The sequence below is a fragment of the Chanodichthys erythropterus genome, chromosome 22 (genome assembly GCF_024489055.1).
Source record: "Chanodichthys erythropterus isolate Z2021 chromosome 22, ASM2448905v1, whole genome shotgun sequence".
Lineage (NCBI taxonomy): Eukaryota > Metazoa > Chordata > Actinopteri > Cypriniformes > Xenocyprididae > Chanodichthys > Chanodichthys erythropterus.
In genome coordinates, this window is record NC_090242.1 from 28,749,186 (window position 1) to 28,768,831 (window position 19,646).

At 42.0% G+C, this 19,646-nt stretch overlaps 1 protein-coding gene across 1 annotated transcript in view; it reads right to left on the reverse strand.

Moving 5' to 3' along the window:
- The window catches only part of adamts2a (ADAM metallopeptidase with thrombospondin type 1 motif, 2a), a 100,004-nt gene that overhangs the window by 13,385 nt on the left and 66,973 nt on the right, over positions 1–19,646 (reverse strand). Inside the window, exons 6-17 of the mRNA XM_067375183.1 lie at positions 14,460–14,616; positions 14,100–14,205; positions 13,355–13,498; positions 13,118–13,250; positions 11,041–11,154; positions 10,798–10,943; positions 10,548–10,723; positions 5,063–5,196; positions 1,954–2,077; positions 1,733–1,813; positions 1,251–1,414; positions 118–277 (exon numbers count right to left, since the gene is read on the reverse strand). Of these exons, the coding sequence (XP_067231284.1) occupies positions 118–277; positions 1,251–1,414; positions 1,733–1,813; positions 1,954–2,077; positions 5,063–5,196; positions 10,548–10,723; positions 10,798–10,943; positions 11,041–11,154; positions 13,118–13,250; positions 13,355–13,498; positions 14,100–14,205; positions 14,460–14,616 (1,639 nt within the window). The remainder of the gene's footprint in view (positions 1–117; positions 278–1,250; positions 1,415–1,732; positions 1,814–1,953; positions 2,078–5,062; positions 5,197–10,547; positions 10,724–10,797; positions 10,944–11,040; positions 11,155–13,117; positions 13,251–13,354; positions 13,499–14,099; positions 14,206–14,459; positions 14,617–19,646) is intronic.

Sequence of the window (19,646 nt, forward strand, 5' to 3'; positions counted from 1 at the left end):
TCATTCCTAACTAAATTATACCTCAACATAATGTGGGACATTGTCAATTCAATTTAAATTCGAAGTCTATTGAAAGTGAATTGTAAAGGAGAAATATTCTTCTATATTGCTGTGTACCTCCGCCACATGGCTTGGAACAGTGCGACCACTTCCTGAGAGCCCACTCGAAGTAAATTGTGTCATCCTGAGGCAGGGTGTTCTCCATTGATGAAAGCGGGTCTTCTGGCAGGATGTATTTGTATGAAAGTGTGACTTTAGAAATGCTCTGAGAATGAACCTGGAGAAGATATTTGATATTGGAGAAGTATGTTACTTATAAATATATTCTACTGACTAGCCTTATTGCTATCATGTGATTCAACCGTAATTGTATTAATTGTAAGCATAGTTAAATCAATGTTTTCAAAAGCAAAACAAAAGGTGTGGATATGAAAAATACCAAGTTCTGTCCTGAAACTCGAGTCTAGATGGTACAGGCTGATGAGTCTGTTACATTGTTAACTACACTGAACCAGCTGATTGGCTCCTGTTGCAGTTCTAAGTGTGTAGCTTTTCATTTCTTAAACATCAATGTACGTAGGAAGACACATCATGGCCATATTCCAGGATGACAATGTCAAGATTAATCAGGCTCAAATTGTGAAAGAATGGCTGGGAGGGAGAATGAAGAATCATTTTCATACATGAATTGGCACCTTTGAGTCCAGACCTTAATTTCATTGAAAGTCTTTGGGATGTGCTGGAGTAGACTTTACAGAGCGCTTGACTCTTGCATTGTCAACACAAGATCTTGACCAAAAATTGATGCACCTCATGGTGGAAATAAATGTTGTGATGTCATTTCAATCAAGAGGTGCAACAACTTTTAGTCAGGATATTGTATTGACAATGCAAGAGTCAAGCGCTCTGTAAAGTCTACTCCAGCACATCCCAAAGACTTTTGGGACCCTAAAGAACTTTTGCCAGACATAAAACATGCTAGAAACATAATAATCACGGCAATAATGATCCAATCATAGACTCTTAACCATTTGCCTATTTAAATCCAAACAGTGACTTTTTTTAGGCCGGGCAGTGTACATTGGGGATGGCATGAGGGTGGTAAATGATGAGAAAAGTTTCATTTTTGGGTGAACTATCATCCAACTTGTAGTATTTAGAAATGCACTACTATATATAGTGCCCTTATTATCCTTTAGGCTTAGTTCTGGATTTATAGTTACAATAACTGATATAATGCTCATTCTCACCATTATGAGAACTCCATATTTGAGTGGTCCAGTGGTCTGCACTGTCTCCATGTCATCATTGTTAGCATACTCCCACGCCACACCTTTCTCAATTACTGTACGTGACTCAGGAAAATCGCCCTCGTCGTTCAGGAAGAGATGATCTGTGGCCTGGTTCTTCACGGCTAGCAGAGGACAATTTAACATTAGGACAATCATGCAGTCCAATTTATGCACCAAGTGGGAAAAAACAAGCATCAGTCTTCATCAAGCTGATTTAATATGCATTTCTTGTACCTATAAATCACAATTTTGGAAGGCATTAATTCTAAGTAACCAAGGTGCTTCACGGCCACTGAGCTGGAGCTCCTAATGTTCTCAGTGCCAGGAGGAGTCCAAACCTCTCCATTAATAACAAACAGTGGGAGGCCAGACACTTGCATTATGAAGGCCAGTGTTGGAGTAATTAATCACACTGTCATTTGCTGAGAAGGAGCTTCTACCTAGAATATGTGGAGTTCCTTTGAATTCACGGATCTGTATGTGGCGTGCTCCTCTAGGAATCTCCAGGATCTTCAGAAAACCTAGGAATAAAATTCAAAAAAGCTAAAATGAGATTTGAAAATGGAAGAATTTCCTGATTATGATGAAATTTTGAAACAAATCTGGGTGGAAAACATTGAGTGACCTGCTCACTGAGTCTGCAGCGAGGGCAGAAGCTCACCTGGTTTCCTTGTGCTGCGGGTGAAGTTTCCTTTGACAATCTTGCAGGTGGAGTTGTCTCCTCCACACACGCCACACTTATCGTCCTCTAGCTCTGAGGCTATAACATTATCACAGCCCACTTTCTGTGCAGAGAGAAGGGTTTAAGAGAATATATAGAGAGATGTAGGCCCAACTAAGGTGCTGGTCTTATAAGCAGCTGAGCAGATTCACAGAAATGTTATTTTATAAAATGTCTTTGCAGGAACTCTTTTGAATTTATTCAAGGTGCATTTTTTCATTAAAAGGTTTCCCTCATGAAGAAATGATGATTTCAAAAAATATTTAAAATTACATGAGTGACATGCAATAGTGCTGATTTATTATGTATGGAGTGGGTCGCCTCTTGAGGCCTTCTATGTTGAGATGACCAGCCGAATACTACTAAATTCATCAGTAATAATCATAGGCGACCAGGGCTTGACATTAACTTTTTTGCACACCAGCCACAGTGGCTAGTAGTTTTTCCAAAGTACTAGCCACTCAGAATTTTCACTGGCCACAATTTTTACAAAATTACATTTTATATGATTAAAGTTGACTTTGGCATGCTAAAATTACTTGATTTTGAGTCATTTTACTTGATTAGTTATATTTAAAACCCTTTCAAACATTCAAATGCAGATTGAACACCCAAATCAAAACTAGGCCTACATGGTATATCAGCTGGTATGTACGGGTAGGTAATATGACCATAATATGATAAATGTGATAATTTTGTAAGTTATTTTTGTTAAGCTATACAAAAAGAACAAAGAAGCAAATTAGCAAATTACAAATACATTATTAAATTAAATAGCCTAGGTTTATTTAACATTTATTTTGTTGTTTGATTAACATCAATGACAGAATTGGTCTTCTGAATGCATGGACTTAATATACTGACACACATCCAATTTTTACCCACATGTTTATGTCCACTTAAGCCATAACCAACTGTATTCATGCAAGATACTCCACACAATGGACATTTTGGCATCTGAGTGTGCGTGTATTTGACCATTCAGGCGCAAGGAGAACTGATTCAGCCTATCCCGCCTTCACTTTCTGCAAATTAATCGATAACGAATTGCGATCGGATTGTAATTTTGTGCTACGACAAACTTTGCTTTACCTTTGATTAGGCAATAGGCTGAAATTATATTCAAACCACCAAAGTGGCTAGTGGGAGTGGCTGTCTTACCCGCCACAGCTGAAATCTACTCGCATTTGGTGGGTTGGCGGGTGTTAATGTCAAGCCCTGTAGGCGACTAATAGGCAAATAAACACTGCAAAAAATTGAACAGAATGCTAATTGATTTCTCTAACGCCGTGGCATTAGCCAACCAGACATACTTCCTATTCAACGTAATCCTACATTTTGTACCCGTGCCTGTGATCGCCCTGCTGGACGATTATGAAAACTTCTGTTTAGTCCTTCTCCTCCCCAGTGCCACCTGTAGAGCTCTACTACAGGGGTTTAAATATATTCTTGCAGCAGCATTTCCTTTATGTATGTTATTTTAAAGGATTATTTCACTTTAAAATGAAAATTACCCCAAGCTTTACTCAACCTCAAGCCATCCTAGGTGTATATGGCTTTCTTTTTTCTGATGAACACAATCTGAGTTATATTAATAAATATCCTGATGTATCCAAGCTTTATAATGACAATGAATGGGAAACAAGTATGAAGCTCAAGAAAGTGCATCCATCAATCATAAAGGTACTCCATACGGCCCCACGGGGTGAACAAAGGCCAAAAATATGGATATTTTTTCTAACACAAACGCATCGCTTCACTTAAGAAGGACTTTATTAACCCCACGGAGCTGTGTGGAGTACATTTATGTTGGATGGATGCACTTACTTGAGCTTCATACTTATTTCCCGTTCTTTGCCATTAACAAGCTTGGATGCGTGAGGATATTTATTAATATAACTCCGATTGTGTTCATCTGAAGGAAGAAAGTCATACACACCTAGGATGGCTTGAGGGTGAGTGAAGCTTGGGGTAATTTTCATTTTAAAGTGAACTAATCCTTTAACTAATTGAACAAATTCTTGTATGTGCTTAGCAGCAGAACAGATCATGTCCGCCAAAATCAAGCATATGTACATTTCATGCCGCATAACAATAAATGCTGGTAAAATAATTCACTCAGAGAGTTGTCATAATAAATATAAATATGTCATGATAAATTGTACAATGAATGTACATTCTATCCCCCTGAACTACCCCTACTCCTAAACATTTTTAATAAAACATTGTTTAGTATGTTTTTAAAGCTATTTTACATATGAGGACTCATGCAATGTCCTCATATTTCATGTTTACGTCGTAATACCAGATTTGTGTCCTCATAAATCACAAAAACACGTACACACACACATGACATAACTTCATGCTTCAATACTTTTACTTAGAAAACAAGACCAAATACTGATTAAGAAAACTATTTCTGCAAAATATTTCTCCAAAATATTTTAATTTTAATCTATAACTGAAAGCTTTTGTGTGTGGTGCAGCAACCATAGCAATAGACGTCCTTATAAAGGCTAAGACAACATTAGGTATGAATAGTATATTAGCTCTAAAATTAATCCTAATTCAATCCAGTACTCATATTTGCCAATAAAATCAATCAATGACAATAGAGTTAAAGATGTTTAGGCAGGAAACACTCTTGAGCACACAACTGCATGGAAACAATCACAGATCCTCTCTTTCCCTTACTGAGTGTCAGTGCCAGAACGAATTCAAACCCATTCTTTTCCAGACATTCATATCCCTCTCAGATTATAAAGCAATACATCTTGGAATGCACTTTATCTTTTAATTCCAGTAGCAAAACATCATCAATCTGCTCTACCCACAGGACATCACAGTCATGTATTCCACCAATAACAGAACTAGCTGAAAACAAACCATTCAAGACAGTGTTCTGTTCTAGCTCAACACTTTACATGGCAATGAGGAGTGGAAAGGCCTCAGAAGGCTGATTAAACTTGATATTATTCATTCTATGGCATTTTGGAGGATGAACTTCAGTGATGGATGGTTTGTGTGGGTGTGTTTGAATAACCTTTACCTCACACTCCCCACGCACACACACGCTGTAAGGGTCTTTGTAGGAACAACGTGTGCCGTCATGCACCATTCTCTTCATGGACACCACGTCTCCGGTCTCTTTTGACTGGCAGTATAGTTGACATCTCTCTTCAGCTGTCCAAAAAAAAAAAAAAAAAAAAAAAACAGACCACAGACAAATTCATACAATTCATTTTTGTAGCTATTTGTCTGTCAGGTACAGTTTTAGGACACATACATTTTTGCATGGTTAAAGAGACACTGGAATGAATAATAATCATTAATAAGCATTTTAGGTATGAGCAACTTCAGAAATGTACAAATGTTTACAAAACCTTTTTAAGTTCATATCATTCATGGAATTAATAGGTTGTTGTTTTATTGTATTTTTAAGAGATTCATTAAATATGTTCACTGCATCACTTTTACTGAAAGGTGACCTATTATGCAAAATTCACTTTTACATTGTTTTTGAACATTATTGTGTCCGCAGTGTGTGTACACAACCATCCTATTGTGATAAAAATCCATCCACTCCATTTGTTATTTTCTCCATAAATTGGAAACAGTGTCCAGTGTCCATTCCTTTCAGGAATGTGACGTCACATTGGAACAGGCCCCGCCCATGACTGGCACGGAATCTGCCCTCTCAGCTTAGCTCCTCCCCTGATTGAGCTGTACACAGTCCGCCATGTTTATCTCCTTGCCAGAGCATTTAAAGGTGCTAAAGAGGATCATTTCGTCGACTGAGAAACCAAAGACTGTTACTGAGTTTTTGAAATGCGCACATGCGTAAGAACAACCCCCCTCCTTCACAGCTAATTTCGAGGGAACGCCTCCCAAAACTTGTGCACGAGTGTTTGTTTACCACCAGCATTCGCTGCGACTTGGCAGTGGATTCATTATGTCGGACTCACCGCAAGTAACTCATAATCTGTAGTTGTTACTCCTGTCTCCTGACAAAAACATTGCATGCGGCGCCTGTGGAGTGTGGAAAGTTACTGGAGCGCGCAGCCGTGCTCGTCTCTCACAAGGAACCTCATGACAGTGATTGACAAGCCAGAGGGCCAATCGTTTACGCGATGATCGCGTAAACGATTGGCTGATGTTTTTAAGGCCCTACCTCGTGCACAGATGATGTATATTAATATTATTCCTTTCAGTGCACCTAATAAATAGACTTTAATCAGTTAGTAAAGACAGTTTCAAGTAATATTGCAAAAATGTATAAAACAAAACATCCTCTGTAGCACCTTTAAAGGGTTAGTTCGCCCAAAAATTAAATTTCTGTCATTAAGTACTCACCCTCATGTCGTTCCAAACATGTAAGACCTTTGTTCATCTTCAGAGCATAAATTAAGATATTTTGATGAAATAAAAAAAATAAAAATTTTTTATCTCCCATAGAAAGCAACGAAATTACCACATTCAAGGTCCAGAAAAGTAGTAAAGACATCATTAAAATAGTCCATGTGACCACAGTGATTCAACCTTAATGTTATGAAGCACGAGAAAAGTTTTGTGCGCAAAAACAAAACAAAATGTCCGAACGCCGACTCTGTATTGGATGGCTCCTGCATCACCATCACACGCATGCATCGTGGTGCTCACGTGCACAGCGTCGGCCAATACTGAGCCGGCGTTTGGACGTAAACAAACCCTGCACTGCGTCAACTGTGTAGGAGACTGAAAGGTTTTTTTGGGGTTTTTTTGCGCACAAAAAGTATTCTTGTTGCTTCATAACATTAAGGTTGAACCACTGTAGTCACATTGACTATTTTAACTATGTCTTTACTACCTTTCTGGACCTTCGGATTTCATCAAAAATATCTTCATTTGTGTTCTGAAGATGAATGAAGTACTTGTGGGTTTGGAATGACACGAGGGTGAGTAATTAATGACAGAAATTTCATTTTTGGGTGAACTAACCCTTTAACAGCAGCATTCATGTAAGAAATGTATTCTTATTAAAGCTACTAAAGTTATTCATTCAAGAGCAGTGAGTAATTGATGTTTGATTCATATTAACAGCATATACTGCAGGTACTATTACGCTGCTGTCAGTTTAATACACAGATATCTAATATTCACATGTGATTTCTTTCCTCGCTATTTACTTTCACATACATAACCGACCGTGTTTATGTGAACTTTGTGTGTTTTGACATAACCTTTAGTGTATATGACATTTTAAGCACATTAAGACGCGAAAGAGAAATTAGTTTAATACTCACAGGACACACCGTCTGACAGCCAGCTTTCTGTGCGCGTGCTTTGAATGTGTGCGCTCAGAAAATCATATATCAGAAATTTAAACTGATATGGCTTTAAAATGCATGCACATGATAACTTTCATGATGACGAAGAAATGCAAAGTCATGTGAGTGTTACCACGATAGAGATGATTTTGTTTGCTTTTGGCAGAGTATCTGAGGCACAAGCTTTAAAGGCACAGCTTTACTCTGGCAAGGGGGCAGCAGCTCATTTGCATTTAAAGATACATGCACAAAAATAGTAGGGCAGGGACAATACTATCAATGCATCGTGATTCGTGGATCATTTCTGTTATTTTTCCAAACGCAAATCAATTTTGAGCTTAGTTTTTAACAGCAGATGGGACTCTAGGCTATTTTTTAGACACATGCTGCAAATGAAGAAGAGCACTCGTGCATTCGGCTAAGTATGACAATGTATTTTGCACCTCAGAATGCTTTTATGACACTAGATAATTTGTAATCAGCCCACTGCAATTCGCTGAAACCTTTTCAAACTTTATGAATGATTAGCCTATTTTATAGAAGGTTCAAGTGGTGTGCGTAAGGAATTGGAAGGAAGCAGAGTACAGCTGTTTCTAAAGCACACAGTGCCATCTGCTGTTGAAAACTAAGCTCAGAATCGATTCGAGAGAGAATCGCAATACATACGGAAAATATCAGAATCGATCCAGAATCATTTCTCTATTCGCGATGCATCGACGTATTGTCCCAGCCCTAGAAAATAGCATCTTTTGATTCCACTCAAAAAATGGCAAACATAATATAATAAACAATCAGTGGGGTATTTTGAGCTGAAACTTCACAGACACATTCTGGGGGCACCTGGGACTTATAATTGTTTCTATATCCGTCACTTTACTAAAGCTGACACTTTAGAATGTTAAAATAAATGTTAAGATTTTACTTACATTTTTGTCTAAAACACCTGTATATAACTGGGACTGTACAATTAATAACTTTGTTAATAACAATAAACATACTAATATTATTGTATCATTTGAAAATGTAATTATACATTGTTCTTCTAAACTTTCACCTAAGAATTCTGAAAAAAAAAAAAGTGACATGACGTATAGCCAAGTATGGGCTACACACACCTGACCAGAGCTGTGGGCAGCCATTCTTGCTGCTTTGCCCGGGGATTAGGTGCCTTGCTCAAGGGCACCTCAATTGTGGGTAATGAGAGTGTAAGAGAGCACTCTCCCCGCATTTCCTGACCATAATGAGATTCAAACCCATGACCTTCAGGTTACAAGCCTGACTCTCTAACCATTAGGCTACAACTGAGCAGTAAAGACTGACAGTGAAGACTGGAGTAATGATGCTGAAAAATCAGCTTTGGCATCACAGGAATAAATTACATAGTAACAATGCCAATGATATCAGAGTTGTGGCATAGTGATAATGTTTTTTTGAGCAATGTGTCCTAAAAGAAGGTCTCTGCTACATGAATAATCATAAATAATAATAAAAAAAGATTCTGCAACCACTGCAAAATTGTTCATACTGTTTACAGAAAACAAGACTGTTTACTCCTCTCAGCAGCAGAGAGGGACGCTGGAGTGGTTATTAGCTGAATACCTGCATTCCCTCTACTGTAGCAGTAATTCGGCCCCAGTGGATAACTGGAGATGCCATTTCTGCTTAATCACATTTCCATGTGCCTTTCTTCCAACCATTGCTGTCCAACACTTGGCTTTTGCTCTTCTCAATGACTGGGCCAAACCTTTGGTCAATGTATCAAAGCAGCTAAGAGTAACTCTTCAGTTGATTAACAACCCTATAACTCTTTCTAAATTCTTAAAGTTGAAATTACCAAATAAAGACATACATAATGATACCATAACCCTAAAAGAGAGAGAGAGTCAAAAATGGTAGCAGATACAGACACTTTTTCCCCCAGAAAAGAGTTTTAGTTACATCCTTTCCATTAATTTAATTTCCATTCTCTTGGTTACTGTTCTGCATTGAGGTTTTAAAGGTGCAGTATGTAATATTTTCTGTCCGCTAGAGGTCGCTAGAGACCTATTCAAAACAAAGGCGTAGCTTGATGACGCCAAGTTTGAGCGCAGAATCTTGGGACATGTGGTCTTCACAATTGGGATAGGAGCTGAACGAGGCCGCTGGAGCGATTGCACAACACACGCCACGAGTAGCGGAACTTTTATTGTGCCACAGTCGCCGGTGCCGCTTCCACTTTTCCGGTCACGAATATGAGGTAACGCAGCTCTGTTTATCATATTAGATACATCAGACTGTGTTGAAATGATGTAATAACGTTACTCTGTGTGTTCGCTCGGTGGCTGCTGTGAGACATTTGTTGCACACTGCAGTAAGCTCGATCAATTTTAGAATAACATATTAAATGCTGGATGGCTTGTGTTGATAAATGGCATGCAATTAATTTTAAAACGTATTGTATGATGGAGAAAATGCTGTATTACTGTTACTAAAAATAAAGCTGCATCTGATTATGCTGTGTTAGCTACTTCACAAAATACTGATTTAGGCATGGTAAATCAAGAAAATTAGATTTAAACAATAAGACTAAACATGTTGAGCTATATAACAACAATTAGTTTTCTGTCTATAAACATAACCAAACAGTTGTTTTTGGATATTTTACTGCAAAATTTTACATGACAACATTAACTGACAACAATTAATTTTTACAGCATTTAACCTTTGTTAATGTTAGTTAAAATTCATGTTAGTGCACAATTCCTGATCTTAAAAATATATTTTTATTAATGTATTAGTAAATTTTGAGATGAACAATAACTAAAATTAAGAAATGCTGTAGAAGTACTGTTAATTGTTAGTTCATGCTAACCAATGTTAACAAATTAAACCTTATTGTAAAGTGTGACCAATATCTCAAAATGCAGAAGTGTAAAGTTACTAGAATGCAAAAAATGCACTTATAATAACTTCCTTGAACACAAATTACAGGGGCAAGAAAAATTATTCTTAGCTCTAATGCTATGGAAACATTTACAGAAAAAGTAGCTTTGTGAATAATATTTAAAAAGCACATTCCTTTGAACGAAAAACATGCTCCAAGACACATGGCGGACATCAGGAAGCATTAAAATGAAAAGTATAACATGTGAGCGTGCCAATGTCTTTTTCACCTACGTAAAATGAGACTAAACAAAAGTGGAAAATGATTTGGGAAATAATAACACTAGATAAATAGCTTTGACTCACGTTCAGGGTGCTCGTAGGGCAGCCAGTGGTGTTTGGTGCCTTCATGCTCAAAGTGGGGGTTCCACATCTTGCACTGCTCCTCTCTGAAGTCAGCCAGAGCCTTTGCACACTCCTCCATGTTACAGAGCTGGAACTCATAGTTGTTTCCATAACAAGTGCGCCCCCCATTGGCCGGACTACAACATAGAATAGGGTTGTTCAAGTAAACAGAGGAGAAATGTTAGGGGAAGATCAATCTGAAGACACTCACATTGGGTTGTTACACTCTCGAGTGCGGAACTGTACTCCACCATCGCAGGTCCGAGAACAGGAACCAAACTTGGTCCACTGACCCCAGTGGCCATCCTGCCTAAGAATGTCTGGTGTCAGCTTGATACAGTGACCCTTAAAACAGTGCTAGAGAAATAGAGAGAGAAAAGAAAGTAAAAGATAAAAAGTAGTATCTGTTATTTTGGTTTTGTGTAATGTAGAGTAGAAGGTTTACAAGTCCAACCTTTTCTGTTGCACACTTGGTCCCGTCGATAGGAGGGCCCTTCTTGGTCTTGCAGAAGAAAGGGTTCTCGGGGTGGCTGCACCACAGCTGCTTGCAAGGATCGTAGGTGCTGTACTAAAAGAAACAGTCATGCTCGCATTCATACATGCAGTCTGTGACAGATTACATGGTTGTATGGTGGCAGGGAAATAAGAAAGTGACAGATAACTTTTATTTTTCCTTTACTTGTTTACAAAAAAATGTGCAAATCTTTTGCCTTCATGGGTACAACAGCTTGTCACTGAGGCAGTAGTCTTGCGTAGCCTATTTCAAACTGACAGCAAAAGGTCTGGACTCCACAAAGACCGCCCAAAGGCCACCTGACTAACATGTAAAGCAACCAATCACAGTTAGTTTTGTTCCACGCCATGTTTAGGGGCGTGAAAATGTAACATTGATGTCCCTACAATAACAGACCGGTGTTTAATTGATCCTGATAAGTGCTCATTGTCACAGTTGTAAACACGACAATGTTCTTCTTCCATAAGGGGGTTTGGCATCACTGCATCTTTGTTTCCAGGCAGACCGTTAAAGAACGTGACACACAGGTCTCCTGGATATCTTATAGAATTCAACCAATCAGATGACGACTTTGAAAATCCTGAGGTATTTCCAGTTAAGTGTGCCATATGCATCAGACGTTCAGCCAATAGTCTGTGGGTGTGACTTCTGAGACTGAAACTAATGAGGCAGTAACCTTAAAGGGACAACTTTGTACCTTTTTTTCCCATAAAATTTCATAGTACTACCTTAGGGAAGCTTGTTTCTGCCACAGAATAAAACAATTTAAAAGATAATTGCGACTTCAATTATAATTGCGGCTGATATCTGATATAAACTCGCAATTGCGAGAAATAAAGTCAGAATTGCAAGATATAAAGTAATTCTGACTTTATTTTCGCAATTCTGACTTTTTATCTGGAAATTCTAAATTGCGTTTATTTCTCAAAATTCTGACTTTTTTCTCGCAATTGCAAGTTTATATCTCGCAATTCTGATTTTTCTCACAATTACGACTTTTTCTTGCAATTCTGACTTTTCTCACAATTCTGATTTTTTTTCTCACAATTGCAAGTTTATATCTCGCAATTCTGACTTTTTATCTCAAAATTTGGACTTTTTTCTCACAATTGCAAGTTTATATCTCGCAATTCTGACTTTTCTCACAAGTTCGAAATTGCAAGTCAAATTGTGAGTTTATATTCAATTCTGACTTAATAACATGCAATTGTGACTTTATATCACGCAATTCTGACTATATATCTCGCAATTGCAAGTTTATATCTCGTAATTCATATTTCATAACTTGCAATTGCGAGTTTAAATCTCCCAATTCTAACTTTCTAACTTTATTCTGAATTGCACGCAATTCTGAAAAAAAAAAAAAAAAGAGTCATTGTGAGATTAAAAAGTCGCAATTACCTTTTTAATTTTTTATTTAGTGGAGGAAACAAGCTTCCATATACCTTAAGGGTATATATTACAAAAAGGTACAAAATTGTCCCTTTAAAGTTACTGCCCCAGTGACAAACAGTTGTACACCTTAAGGTAAAATTTTTGAAAAGACAAACAAACAAACAAACAAAGACCTGAACTGTAAAATATGATGATCATGTTCTCCAGAATAATTTGAGAATGATCCAAAGAGTATCTTGTGCTTCAGTGGTACAAAGAGTTACATGATCAATGTCCTTTGATTACATTTGATTAGTCATATTAGAAATAATACAGAAACTTAAATATTCCTTCTTAATTTGATCTCATGGCTTTCCACAGTTTGAAAAAACAACAACAACAAAAAAAAAACAAAAAAACAATTATAATTATTTGAAGGTTTAAATAAAAACAAAGATATCTTCCCATTTTCAGCACACATTTTCAAACACATTTTCAGTATAATCTCTTATTATCTTAACTTTTTAGACTTCACTGTATATACTGCATTGCCAGATTTTCTATTATCTAGTTTATGTGGTTGGATGTGGAGGGAGATGGCATGTCAGGTTGGTTGATGTGATAAAGTCTCTCTTTCACTCACCGCAGTGCACATCATGTAGCCCATGCCAAAGTCAAAGCGGCACTGTTCATTCATAGAGTAATGCAGACCAGGCAGCTGGGGCAGAGTTGGCCACTCATGATCAAAAGGGTCATCACGAAGACAGTCATACGTGCTGCATGAGTAACAACACTATTTTAGGATTTACAATCAATGAACAGGATATAGAACATATTCATATGATATAAAGCAGGAAGCTACCAAAACACAGTAACTCACTTGAGGTATCGCCTGAGCTCCTGCTGACTGCATCGGGACCAGTGAAAGCGGTGGAAGGCTGCTTGAACCAGAGGAGCCATGATACTGCCCATGGGAACCTCATCCCCACACTCATTCGCCTGGCCATCATGCTCCATCCCCAGTCTTAATATATAAAAATCGAATATCACTCAGTCTATACAGTCATCTTTTGTACTTAAAGGAAATGTGGATGAGAGAATGTACATATGTAATACTAATGTATTAAAATATCAGGGATGCACCGATACCATTTTTTCCAGAACAAGTACAATACCAATATTTTGGTACTTACCGATACCGATTACTGATACCTGTATTTCAATGCATTTTTTTTTCTTCTCAAATATGGGGTGGAGAAACCAATGCGGTCCAATAATCAAACCAATTGGTCCAATACAAGTATTAATAGTGGTGCATCCCTGTATATATATATATATATATATTCAATATTTAGAAATATAAATTATTGCAATTTCTAGTTTTATTGCTTATTTTTGTCCCAGATAAATACTTCTGTGACTTAAAAGAAAATAGTCTGATATTCAAAGATATTGCCATCCCCCCAATAGCTTCAATGTAACTAACTCTTATTTGTGGCTTGAATTGTATCTAACTAGTGCTTTAAATTATGAGTAACTTGGGGCTTGACACTTTCATATTAGCTTCTCCAACATCGGTTGGTGGTGGCAAATTATGACAGAAGTTCTGATCAAGCTTTTCTCACACATGTCCTGTCTCATGGGCCACAACAAAAGCAGAGGAGAAGCCATCCTCATGGTTCAGAGTGCAACTTCTCACAGGGTGACACATTCCAGTCACAGGAGCATAACCTGCAAAGAAAGGGAAGATAAAACAGTAGAAAAGTATGCAAGTATTTGCATAGTCACATAACACTTCACATTACGTTATTTTTGTTTTCAACAGTCTGTTGTTTTTGCTACCCCAAATCGGCATGTCTTGCTGAAAATAACTTAATGTAACTCTCCCCATTACATGAATTTTAATTGGTCTGCAAATCTGAGATTTGTGATGTACATGATGCATCATGTTATGTTTTCATGTAAGTGTATGTCAAAAGTATTACCCTGCATGCCAGTGGGCCCAAACTCCTGCCTGGTGAGGAAAATGGCATGATCGTGGTATTCTGCGTCATTCTTGTCCTCTTTCTGCTGCAGGAAGGCCCAGCGACAGACGTTCTCCAGACTCTGAGAGGCGTTGCCCAGCTCAATCAAACCCATGGACTGACAAAACCAACACAAATCACAAGTTCATACTGTACAACATTGTCAAACAGGAATGTTGCTAGACCCTTTTTACTGGGGCATGAGTTCCAGGGAAATACCGCTGTGCCCCAGTAAATATTACTTGTACATTCTTATGTGTCAATGGAGATTAGAGTACCGACCTGAGAATCATCAACCCTGATAATATTTTAGCAATCATGTTGTGTGTTTTCTATTACTTGTGTAGAATCAGAGATGTACGGTGGCCGAGAGAGCTCAAAGTGATGCAACTGAAGAAAAAACCATGCAAATAGAAAAACATCAGCAAATTAAGAAAACATCTTCATCAGTTTGACAAATACTTACAACACAACCAAATACAGTAACACGCTGCAAATACTCCGAATGTACATACGATCATGATATTTCGATAAACAAAAAACTCACCTTTCAGGTGAGATAGTGAACAATTGTGCAGTTGTGAACAAAAGTGGTCTCGGCCAGGTTCATCCCTTATTGGGGTCCCCTTGAAATATTTACATGCTATTTACAGTCCATTTCTGAATGTGGTTGCGTTGTGAGTACGTGAGCATGTTTCTGTATTTGGTTGGTTGCATTGTGAGTTTTTGTGGTGCTTTTCTGTTTTCGGTTGCGTTGTGAGTATTTGCAGCGCGTTTCTGTATTTGGTTGCGTTGTGAGTATTTACAGCTTGTTCCCATTCAGTCGGTCACGTTCGACGTACGTCGGACAGACCGACGAATAGGAATCTCGCCAGAGAAGCCAATCTACTTCGAGTGTAACGAAACGAGCCAATGCACATTGGCATGCAATCATCTACATCAGCTGCTCACCTCGCAGCGCGGGTATATAATGAGCAGCAGGTGCGTTGCATCTTCAGCTTTTCGTTTAGGAGCCGAACTACTGCAAACACGGTGGTTTCTACGAGCGAGTGTTTGAAGAACGGACTTCAACGAGCCAGCTCTCTCTCTGACTGCTCTTCTCGTCCGGTGCAGGAGGAACAGCACAGCAGCGGGGCCGATTTTTTCTTCTTTGCTTTGTGTTTTGCCTTTTTTATTTGAGCAAATTAAGCTGTGTATCAGCGTGAAGGCCGTTTTCACGGCTGGTGACGGTGCGCTTTAAGAGCGCTAAAAAGCTGTTCTCACAGCTGGTAAGAGCAGCGTCTGCAAAGAGAGTGCACACGACAGGCTGCACATTCCCTGTCTGTGCTGCAGCGGCTATTCCCCTGCGTGCTTCAGCACCTAAAAGAGTCAGTCCTTGAAAGAGCTTACACGAGTAGTTCGCGTGTTTTTAAAGATGTCGTTCTACTTGTGTGCTGCTGGATGCGGTCGTTACCTGGCGCCCCGGGATGGTCACCAACGCTGTATCGCGTGCTTGGGCTTAAGGCACGCTGAGGCGGCGTTTGTGGACGAGTCATGTACCCATTGTGGGATGATGACCGTCGCGGAGTTGCGGTCTAGACTCCAGTTCCTGCAAAGGGGCGGAGTCCCGGTGCCATTGCCTCGTTCCAATCCTCCTCAGAGGGTTGCTTCGGGCAGCGGCACTGGTGACCTGAGGATCACGGTGAGCGCGCTTCCTTCGGGGAACCAACCCCCTAGGAACCCTCATCCCTCCTGCACTCCGCAGCCAGTAGAGCTGCCGGGGGAGCGAGGTGGACCACCTCAGAGGTGTGTACCATCCGTATCCTTCGGAGCTCCCCAGGATGACCGGATGTTGATCGCTGCATCGGAGGGTGAGCCTGATACTTCCGCGGATGACGATTCGGCGCAGCTGCCTCCCTCGGGAGTGACAACTGTGCCCGACTCAGACCCGGAAATGATGGCTATGCTTTCGCGGGCCGCCAACAGGGTCGGGCTCGTGTGGAATCCTCCACCATGTCCCGAACCCTCGAGGTTGGACGATTGGTATCTCGGGGTGGCAAGGGCTGGTTCTCAGCCCCCCACCCCAGTGCCTTTCTTCCCGGAGGTGCATGAAGAGCTCACTGGCACGTGGACGGCACCTTTTACTGCCCGAAACCGTGTCGGTGGGTCCTCCTCCCTCACCACCCTTGACGGCGGGGCAGCGAAGGGTTATACGCGCATACCCCCTGTGGAACGGGCCGTTGCTATGCAACTGTGCCCTAACTCCACCTGGCGGAGGGAGCCGTCTCTCCCTTCCCGGGCCTGTAAGCACTCGTCGGATCTTACCGGCAAGGCTTACCAGGCCTGTGGGGAAGCTGCCTCTGCCCTACACGCTATGGCGTTGTTGCAGGTCCATCAGGCCAAGGCACTGAGGGATCTGCACGAGGGTGGTCATGACCCACAAGTTCTTCAGGAACTTCGTGCCGCGACGGACCTCGCGCTTCGTGCGATGAAGGTTACGGCGCGGTCAGTGGGTCGTGCGATGTCCACACTTGTGGTCCAGGAGCGCCATCTCTGGCTGTGTCTCGCGGACATGAGGGATACCGACAAGGTCAGGTTTCTTAATTCCCCCGTGTCCCAGACCAGCCTCTTCGGCGACGCGGTCGAGAACTTTGCCCAACAGTTCTCGACTGTACAGAAGCAGTCTGAGGCCATCAGTCATATCCTGCCGGGGCGGTCAGCTGCTGCTCCACCACCGCCCGCAGCACCTCAGACTGCTCGTCGCCGAGGGCGCCCCCCTGCGGCCGCCCCTGCTCCCGCGCCCCAGCAGCAGCAGCCTCCGGCTAAGCGGCTCCGTGGAGGACGAGGAGCAGGTCTTGCTGATTGCGCCTTACTGGCCCAACCAGACCTGGTTCCCAGAACTCTCACTCCTCGCGACAGCCCCTCCCTGGCCCATTCCTCTGAGGAACGACCTTCTTTCTCAGAGACGGGGCACTCTTTGGCACCCGCGTCCAGACCTCTGGAAACTCCATGTCTGGTCCCTGGACGGGACGCGGAGGTTCTAGGTGACTTACCCCCCGAGGTACTTAACACCATCACTTCGGCTCGCGCACTGTCTACGAGACGTGCTTACGCCTCGAAGTGGAACCTGTTCGTCGAGTGGTGCTCTTCTCGCCGGGAAGACCCCCGAAGATGCTCGATTGGTGTCGTGCTTTCCTTCTTGCAGCAGGGGTTGGAGCGTAGGCTGTCCCCCTCCACCCTCAAAGTCCATTCTGCTGCTATCTCCGCTTACCACGACCACATAGATGGCAAATCTGTTGGTCAGCACTACCTGGTCGTCAGGTTCCTTAGGGGGGCGAGACGGTTAAATCCTCCTCGTCCCCCCTCCATACCCTCTTGGGACCTTACTCTGGTGCTCAGAGCACTTCAGATTGCTCCTTTTGAGCCTTTGCTGTCAGCAGACTTAAAGATTCTGTCTATGAAGACTTTGCTGCTGGTGGCATTGGCCTCCGTCAAGAGGGTAGGGGACCTGCAGTCATTTTCGGTCGACGAATCGTGCCTAGAGTTCGGGCCGGGTGATAGCCATGTGGTACTAAGACCCCGGCCTGGCTATGTGCCCAAGGTTCCTACCACTCCCTTCAGGGATCAGGTAGTGAGCCTGCAAGCGCTGCCCTCGGAGGAGGCAGACCCAGCCCTGGCTTTGCTCTGTCCAGTTCGCGCCTTGCGACTGTACATAGACAGAACTCGAAGCTTCAGGACCTCAGACCAGCTCTTTGTCTGTTACGGAGGCCAGCAGAAGGGAAAGGCTGTCTCCAAGCAGAGGATGGCCCACTGGATAGTGGATGCCATCGCCCTGGCTTACCAAGCTCAGGGCGTGCCCTGCCCGCTCAGGTTGCATGCTCACTCCACGAGAGGTGTGGCATCCTCCTGGGCGCTGGCTCGTGGCGCCTCGCTAACAGACATTTGTAGAGCTGCGCGCTGGGCGACACCTAACACGTTCGCTAGATACTATAGCCTTCGTGTCGAGCCGGTCTCCTCCCGTGTTCTCGCCTCAGGTCAGAGGCACGGAGAGGCCCCGGCTTAGTGTCGGCTTGCTGCGCTACATGCTCGTTCTATTCTCCAGAGAGTCCCTACGGGCAGACCCTGTTGAGTCCTCCGGTTACCCTTCGGCAGCCGACGTGGCGGAGCGTCTGGCGCCAGGCCTATACTCCGTTGTATCCTTGAGAACCGGATTTAGGCTGGGTTCCATATGTGTGACCCTACGGGGATCCCATATGGCTTTTTCCACGGCTGCTCTTAAACGAAGCCCGTGTCTTTCCCTCTGGGAGAACCCATCTCTATCGAGTTGGAGTCACCCCAGTTCTTCCATATGTAGCACAGCCCTACAGGGTTAGTCCATATGTACTTCTCCACATAACTCCTTCGGGGAAGGATGTGGCTTCCGCAGCGTTCCTTCAAACGAAGGTTACGCTTTCCCAGCGTTATCCAATAGTCTCACTGAATGGGTTTTGGAACAACAGTGATCGACCCTCTCTGTGTGTTAGCCCTGTCCCACCGTCCGCAGGCAAGGGGTTTCAGGTGGCTTACAACAGAGCGCTGGAGGAGGGCAGCTCCTGTGGCGCTTTGGTAGGGATTCCTATTCGTCGGTCTGTCCGACGTACGTCGAACGTGACCGACTGAATGGGAACGTCTCGGTTACAAAGGTAACCCTCATTCCCTGAAGGAGGGAACGGAGACGTACGTCCCGTCGCCACAGTTGTTGTCCTGCTGTGCTGCCGCCTGCTTGGTTCGGCTCCTCAGCGAAAACCTGAAGATGCAACGCACCTGCTGCTCATTATATACCCGCGCTGCGAGGTGAGCAGCTGATGCAGATGATTGCATGCCAATGTGCATTGGCTCGTTTAGTTACACTCGAAGTAGATTGGCTTCTCTGGCGAGATTCCTATTCGTCGGTCTGTCTGACGTACGTCTCCGTTCCCTCCTTCAGGGAACGAGGCTTACCTTTGTAACCGAGACGTTTCTTGCCATATTTCTGTATTTGGTTGCGTTGTGAGTAATTGCAGTGCAATTCTGTATTTGGTTGCATTGTGAATTTTTGTGATGCTTTTCTGTTTTCGGTTGCGTTGTAAGTATTTGCCGTGCGTTTCTGTATTTCATTGCGTTGTGAGTATTTGCAGCGTATTTGCAGCA